This window comes from Populus euphratica, unplaced genomic scaffold, assembly GCF_000495115.2.
Source record: "Populus euphratica unplaced genomic scaffold, PopEup_1.0 scaffold2.1, whole genome shotgun sequence".
In the NCBI taxonomy this organism is placed as follows: Eukaryota; Viridiplantae; Streptophyta; class Magnoliopsida; order Malpighiales; family Salicaceae; genus Populus; species Populus euphratica.
In genome coordinates this window covers 877,546-885,646 of record NW_011499846.1, presented here as the reverse complement: position 1 = coordinate 885,646, position 8,101 = coordinate 877,546, and the positions used below count along the sequence as shown (strand labels likewise).

The 8,101-nt window shown below is 33.2% G+C and overlaps 1 protein-coding gene across 1 annotated transcript; it reads right to left on the bottom strand.

Annotated features, from left to right (window-relative positions):
• Positions 1-817: 817 nt before the first annotated feature.
• LOC105129247 (WUSCHEL-related homeobox 4-like) lies at positions 818-2,122 on the bottom strand. Its single transcript, XM_011031231.1, has 3 exons — positions 1,761-2,122; positions 1,252-1,533; positions 818-1,133 (listed from the first exon to the last, which is right to left on the bottom strand). The coding sequence occupies exons 1-3, from the start codon at positions 1,968-1,970 to the stop codon at positions 984-986; spliced, it is 642 nt and encodes a 213-aa protein (XP_011029533.1). The 5' UTR covers positions 1,971-2,122; the 3' UTR covers positions 818-983.
• Positions 2,123-8,101: the final 5,979 nt, after the last annotated feature.

Sequence of the window (8,101 nt, the reverse complement as noted above, 5' to 3'; positions counted from 1 at the left end):
TAACATCACTTTTCTGTATTTGTTTTTCAAGGACTTGGCGACACAAGTCTCCTTAAAGATTTCCAAACTCCATCACATTTATTTCCGAATTCAAAACTAATCAAGACTTGATAATAAAAATACTAAGGTTTTAATTGGAAGAATGGTATTTCTTGCTTTTAGATACTTTTTAAAAATATATTATTTAAAAAAATAGTAAATTGATTTTTTTATGATTTTGATGTTCTAATAAAAAAATAATTTTAATACCTGTTTAAAAAAAATTATACTATTAAATTCTATTTTGCTACAGAATGCAACGCACTGAGTTTTAACTGCTGGAATTCACATTGGGATCGCTTTTATCAAAGAGAAATTAATTATTCTCACTTGTTCACATTTCAAATACACTTGTGATCATCTTTCCCTCCAAATATCATTGGAAATTTTTCTTTCTTTTTTTGAATCAATAATATCCCCGGCATGGTTGATCAGGAGCCCCACATAACACCAACTGGTGTTTCCTTTTCTTGGGAAAATGCATGTCAATCACTCTCAGCTAAATAAAGATAAAACTTTCATGTCTGCTTGGAGTTGATACGCTACTTTATGAAAGTCTTCCAAGCAGTGCAATATATCAATTTTTCTTGGAACGGTGGAAGAAGACACATCTCTTTTCCCATTTGAAACTTAAAATATGAAAGAGTAGGCTAGAGATTGGAACTAGGTGCGTGGACTTCAGTGTCCATAGGTTACTCCTTTTAACCTAAAAGGTTTGTCTGAACTCTCAACAAGTTTTTTTTGTAGTCAAAACGATCACACACACCCACAAGAGAGATCGAATAAAGAGTGACAAAGAGCTTTGGTTCCAAGTCAGAAAATAGGGTACAAAGAGACAACTACTTGCCTTTCTTCTTTCTCGAAACAAAGAAAGAAAGTAAAAGCAGATCATCACAATGAAATTAACAAAATTGAATGAGATTTATTTTGTTCTTCAAACCCCTTCATCTTCCTTCCGGGTGCAATGGGAAAAGCTCCAGAGTTCTATCTCCCTCCTCTTTACATGACCTGCTTTCTTCTAATTCAAAGCATTCAAATGACCAGCTCCTACACTTTCTTTTGTATGGACTATCCTCATCTTTCTCCACTTCTCCCTGTGCAACAATAAGAGTAAATATATACATAAACTAACCAAAACATAGTTTCGTTTACCAAAGTGAAAAAATCACGAATCAATTTAGTCTTTATGGCTGCTGAGACACAGTGACATACCCTAGTATCCAAAGATATAATGGTAATGGGAGATGGGGTTCTAGGACTATGGCTTAAACCAAGGCTGTTTCTCTTCTGTTTTTGCCTCTCGCGGGCTTTGTGGTTTTGGAACCAGTAAAAAACGTTCTTCCCTTCAATCTTGCCGTATCTGCTTAGTTGCGCTGTGATATCTTCTATTTGTTGCCCATTAGGAGTTCTCATTCCTCCCCTATACAACATCTCTAGTATCCCTATCTGCTCTTGTGTCGGGTTCCACCGTGTCCCTCCCGGGTGCGTTTCCCCCTACATGAATCAAATTTTCTAAATTTTTAGGTAAAGAAACCACGATACTTTAAGATTCTTTGCTATTTTTTCTTTTGTTTTACGTTTTTCTTTGACCAACTGTGTTACGATATGTCGTGTAATTTAATTCGATGTTTGGAGTAATTAAGCTAGGACAGAACCCAAGCAGATGTAATAAAAAATTAGTGATAGTATTGAACTACCTAGGTAAGAATGATCAGGGGTACCTGAGGGGAATCTTTCTTCTCGTCAGAGGAGGCAAGCTTTCTAGGACCGCTATCGGGTCTGATGAAGCTCTTGAGATCGAAAGAGGTTACACTATGATCAGTGTTGGCCAGCTTGGGAGCAAGAGGGCGTAAACGCTTGCAACTAAGCGTAAGAGAGGGTTCGTGCTCCCAAAATCCACGTGCCAACTGATGCACCTTCATGCTTCCCATGGTGAAAGACTGAATGAAAGGGAGTAGTAATTATATAGGGGGTGCTAAAGAAAGTGGGATATGAGGTGGTGCTTAGAAGAAACCAAGACCAAATCATGAGGGGAGGTTGACTTATGATTTCCATATTTTTAACGAAAGAAAAGACACCCAAAAATTAACACACAGTGAGTGACACAAATGTGTAATCGATCGAGCGTGTGGGTGTGTTAGTGAGTGAGTAACTGTGTGTTTATGCGTGTGGGTTGGCCCGTCAAATCGGTTCGTTTTTTTCTTGCTTTCATGATAAGGTGTCCATGCTTTTCGGTGGCCTCTCTGGTTCTCTCTCAAGCTTTTTCATTACAGTATAAAGTAAAGAGAAGGAGAGAGGGAGGGAGAGGATGAAAAAGATTCCTCCAATCCCTAAACTTGAAAATGGAACTTCTTTGCTTTTCAAGATACGGATAAATATCGGTGAATGCCGTCGTCTTTTAACTGGTAGAGAACGTTGAAAAATTAAAACATAAATAACCCTAATATATATTTATTTCAGCAGTGCATGCCATATCCAATTCCTCTTCTCTGGGATCTGTAGCTCCAATTTCCCACATAGTATAAACTATAAAAACAACCAAACCCCACCCATTTATTCCCCCCTTCTCATGTCCTGTTCCGTGTTTGTTTGTTTACATGGTACTGCGGCATTTTAAACTCCGTATGAATTGAAAAGGATATCTTTTTTTTTAATAATTTTTCAAGCGAAGCGAGAGTATAAATAACACTCGGAGATATGAACTGCGTAAACAAACCATGGCCTAAATATTTATGTATTATCTCACAGACCACTGATTAGTTGATGATAAGCACGTATAATAACATTTGGAGAGAATAATAGTTCTGGTCATGTGCATTATGATTAGTTTCTCAGTGAAACTGGAGGATTGCAGAAGGATCTCGACTGACTGCAATCACGGGCATCATGCACTTTGAACTGTCAATAAGTGATTCCATATAGCACGTGTGATTGGGTGGGCAAAGAAATTGTGATCGGACATAAACAGCAGACGTGCTTGATTAATCAGAATTATCATTGTCATGCATCATTATCGCAAACATTTGCCAAATGGTAAATTTTTCTTATATGATTGCCCTTCGTAGCTGTGATTTTCTTTGGGGGCCAGTGTGGACAGACCAGAGTTTATTGACTGTTGAAAGGAAACCTCGGCTGAGCGGAGCATGTTTTTCCTCTAATGGACAAGATTCTGGCAGTAATTGCTAAAAAATTGACTTCAAATATGTCGTTTATGCACTAAATTTGTTTTCAATAACTGTGTGGTGAAACCTTCAATTTCATTGTAAGAAAATAGCAGAGCTTTTTAAAAAATTTGACTACCTAGTACGTATAAAAACGTTTTTTTTTTTTAAGTAGCACAGCTAGAAAATTTGTGATTCTCTCATGCGGTTTTTTAAAAAAATCATAGAAACTACTGTTTTTTTCCCTCCTCGATGCTATTTCTTCAAAACTTTCATACACATTTGTATTAGTTTGGAAAAACATCCCCACAACTTCTTATCTTGACCTAGCCGTGTGGTGATGAGTTATGATCTATTGTGAATTTGCACTGATTTTGTGAGGATATTAAGGTGGAATATGCAGCTCGAGTAGGACGTAGTTTTTCCTCAAAAAACCACCTCTTTTCTGGAAGCAGTTGGACAAGAGACATTCATAGGCATAGACCATAGAGTGAGGGACTGAAAGTCATTTCCCACATGATAGCAGTGGAAAACATTCTCAATGCATGTGATCGATGTAACAAAAATTCTTTAGGCCATGACTCTAGGGTAACTTTCATGCATCTTAAAGGCTATAATTCCCATAAATAAATTTTCATTGTGGATAAAATTCATTACATGCAATATTTCCGGTGAACAAAGATTCAAGTATAAAGATTTGGCTGCCTGGCTGACATGACCCTTTCTCCCTCTCTTCCGACCGCAGATTTGCAATGCAGTACAACAAGATCAAGATCCTTTGACAAATTTTTTGGCGTGATATTTGGACAATCCTTGCTGAACAGCTCATTCTAAATTTGATGGGTTTCCACACGGACAGCATGCGCAAACCTTAGGCAACATCTTGGCTAGTCATTTTAGCCATAGTTTTCAAATCCAATATCACGATTACTTGAAAAAAAAAAAAGAGTCTGTATTATTAGATCAATAAAAGGTCTATTTATATCAATAATTTTTTATTAAAATGACAATGCTTTATTTTTTTACAAGACAATAACCTTGTTCAATTTAAATCGAGTCAAGTTAAACGAATGATTAAAACTCTAGCTAAGTTAATAAAATTTGATTAAATAAATATTTATCGGTTTAATTAAAAACTTGTGAGACTAAGTTTTGAATTTTAAATTTTCCAAATCAACTTACATAACTAAATTTAATGACTTTGATTTTAATTCATCGCCTCTTGCTTTTTTTGTATGAGTTAATGAACCAACAACTTGCATCCTTGTATATATATCAACCAATTCCCAGGAAATAAAATATATAAATAAAAAAGTGAAACACAAGAATTCTTTTTTTCTTTTAATTGAAAGGGGCCGATGACAAAACAAAAGCGTTTCTAGTGGGGTCGAGCACCTCAATTTAATCATACTGAAACAAGGAATATACACCCTTTATTTATTGTTGAAGGAGGAGTACAACCCGTTGGTTGAAAGGAAGTTTGATCGCTCCATTAGATTGTATAAATAAATGTAATTCAGCTGTGAGTGAGGATTTATCTATAGATTTCTTAGAGGAAAAACATAAAGTAATTTCATCAATTCACCATTAAAATTTAGAATTTTTAATTGTAAATCTTAAGTCCAAACTCAAAGAAAAATGTTAAAATAGTAAAACCTGATATGGTATAAATGTAAGATTCGTATTACGGATTGAAAGAGTTAGCCCTTGTTTTCTTATATAAAATAAAAGGATTTTTTTTATTAAACCAATCAAATTTTTTTTAATTTAAACTGGTCTACACATCAAATTATTTTTAAAAATCAATTAAAGGGGAAATAATGCTCCACTTCTCTCAATTATCCCATTTTCATATGCATGAATAGAATTAGATTTTACTTAAAAATCTATCTGTTTTTTGCTCAAATCATTAGCACGTACGGTATACTTTGCTAGCTAAACTATTAGCTCCCACAAAATTAACCTCCATTTTGAGCATCCACAGCCTCTACATGTGTGATGTTAATTAAAAGTGAACATAATGGAAAGGTTAAAAGTGAAGACCTTGAAAGCCTGATGGGTGCTTCTTTTGGTTATTACTTCTTCGAACTTGCACTGTCTAGCAAAAAGTTGCGAGGTGAAAAACCCATCATGGCATAGCTAGTACTCTAAAAAGAGGAGAGGTCACTTCCAAAAGTAATCCCTTTGAGGTTAAATTCTATTGGCCAGGTGTCATTCTAGCTTGACGACAGTACGTGGGGTAATCATATCAAATGTTGACAAATAAATTAACCTATGAACTTGAGTCCCTGTTTTTGGCTTGGCGTCCTAGAACCCCTAAGCGATTACACCGGCACCTCCACCCTTCAATCACGACAGCATAATAAATTCACCTCATAAAATCCAACTCTAGTTAGATGAGCAAGCTGGGGAGTTGTTGAGAGAGAGAAAAAAAAGATTTTGCTAGAAGGAGCCATGACGTGGACAACGGAGCGTAAGGCTATGTTTTATAGTCAGGTTCAATTTTTTTATTAAAATATTTTTCAACCGTTTTTTATTTTAAAAAATTATTATATGTTTTTTATATATTTGTCAATAATTTTGATTTGTAGATATTTAAAATAAATAAAAATCTAAAAAAAAGATATTTTTATTAAAAAAAATATTTTGCACCGAATTACCAAATCTACGCTAAGTTATTTTGCAATTACATGTTCGGGAAAACTCTTTAATTAACAAAGAACATAAGTGGTAGCATCAAGATATTGATGACAAGGCTTTTGCATTAATTGATTGAGAAGTTATACTATATAAATAATATAGGGCTAATAAATAGTAAGATAAATGAGACATTCAATTAAGCGACAGTATTAAATCGGGTCTTTTAATATTTATCAAATCGCGTCTTTTAATATTTACCATAATCTGAAGACAATCAATGTTGTTGGGGAATAGAAAAGGCAGTTGGTTTGCTACCAACCATTCTAGTTTCTTTCAAGAGGTCAAGAATATATTTACATAGCGAAGAGATATCATTTTAGGAGAACAAATAAGTTCTGAGCCAATAAAATACTTGAAAATACTAGGATCCTTCATGGAGAAACATGTACTAATATAATTCTCAAGATTTTGAATCTTGAAGATATTGTTTGAATATATATTACTTCATTAGTTGTAAATCTTTAAAATTTATGCTGAAATTATATTATGTAAACTAGCTATTATGCTCTTTAAACTAGCTAACTATTTTTCTGATTTTTTCTCCAAACTTATTGCCTATATATATATGTATAAATTGTTTTGTTTGTAATAGAATAAGAATGAGGAGAATTCAATATCCTTTTCCTTTTTGTTTTAGGTTCTATGTTCTTTGAAATCATATGTTCTTATTGGTATCAGAGCAAATAATGATTCTTGAATTCTAAAATCCCTAACTATCATAGTGGAAAAAGTTTTTCAAGTATAACCAAAAATTCAGCATCAAAGTTGATGCTTAAACATAATTCATCTTCCCTATATTATTTGAATTCCTATAATTATAAAGGTACAATTCTTATTTCTTATCTTCTCAGAGGTGAGAATTATCTAACATGGAGGCATGCTATAATGAATGTTTTTGAACTTTTTTACTGCTAAAAACAAGTTGTGTTTTGTTGATAGCTTTTTACCAAAATCAAATGAGGATAACCAAGAAACTCAGGCTTGGGAAACACACATCTTAATTGTAATTTATTGGATTTTCAATGCTCTAACTTTAGAACTACATGATAGTGTTACATATGTAGATATAATTTGTGAGATGTGAGGAGATTTGCAGGAGCACTTCTCTCAAAGAAATGTTCCACATATTCATGAGTTGAAACGCAAAATTTATTTGGCATAACAAAAAGATCTTACTATAGTAGCCTACTACATCAAATTAAAAGGTCTTTGGAATGACTTAACAGTTTTTTATACCATTCCTTCATGTACATATGGCGTTGGAAAAGAAATCTAGGTAGAATGGGAGAAGGAAAGGGTTCATCAATTTCTCATGGGACTGAATGATCAATATGGAATCATTCGATCTCAAATATTAAATATGGAACCTTTTTCCTTCATTCAACAAGGCTTATGATTTTGTAACAAAAAAATAGAAGCAATTAGCAATTACTTTAATTGGTCGCTACTAGACCCTTCAACAATTAGATAAGAGAATTTATAGGAAATGAATAAGGATGTATAAACAAATTAAAATGCATACAATGCGATAAATCAAGGCATTCTAAAGAAACATTTTTAAAATTAGTTTGATATTCTCCAGGTTGGAAAAACAAAGCAAAAACTTCAAATTTGGCAACGTAAAGCAAAAACCTCCAAAAGAAAATAAAACATGTTTCATTTAATTACACTATTGAAGATTTAAATCAATTTACAGGTAATGATTTTAGTCTCACTTAAAAACATATGAATAACTCATGTCCTTGTTGTCTTCTACTAGTTAGAATATAGCAAATTTTGTTGATAAAGTCACCCAATCTCATGATATTTCAAATTGGATTCTAAAAGTAGGGCTTATGCGGGCTTATGCATATCTTATATGTGAAACACCTTTTCTTTTTTATACAAAAACTACTTCTCACTCTTTACCTATTAAATTATCAAATGGAATATCTGTTTTTGTGCACTCTATTAGTCAAATTAAATTATCAAATATGATTTTAAATTATGTTCTTTATACATCATCTTTCAAATGTAGTTTGTTTTTTAATTAGTAGATTGAAAAAAGCACTTCAATGTTCAATTATATTTTTTCCATCATTTTGTGTCTTTTATGACCTCAAGTTAAATAAACTAATTGGAATAGATGAATTACGTGATGGCTTATAGTATTTTTGTAGGCTTCAATAACCACATCTTTTTTTTCCTTTCCACCTTATAGC

Excerpts from the sequence above, each read along its gene's own strand:
- LOC105129247 (XM_011031231.1), bottom strand. The coding sequence starts at position 1,970 with ATGGGAAGCATGAAGGTGCATCAGTTGGCACGTGGATTTTGGGAGCAC. Across the intron at positions 1,534-1,760 it reads AGAAGAAAGATTCCCCTCAG|GGGGAAACGCACCCGGGAGG; the intron begins GTACCCCTGATC and ends TGATTCATGTAG. Across the intron at positions 1,134-1,251 it reads TTATATCTTTGGATACTAGG|GGAGAAGTGGAGAAAGATGA; the intron begins GTATGTCACTGT and ends ATTGTTGCACAG.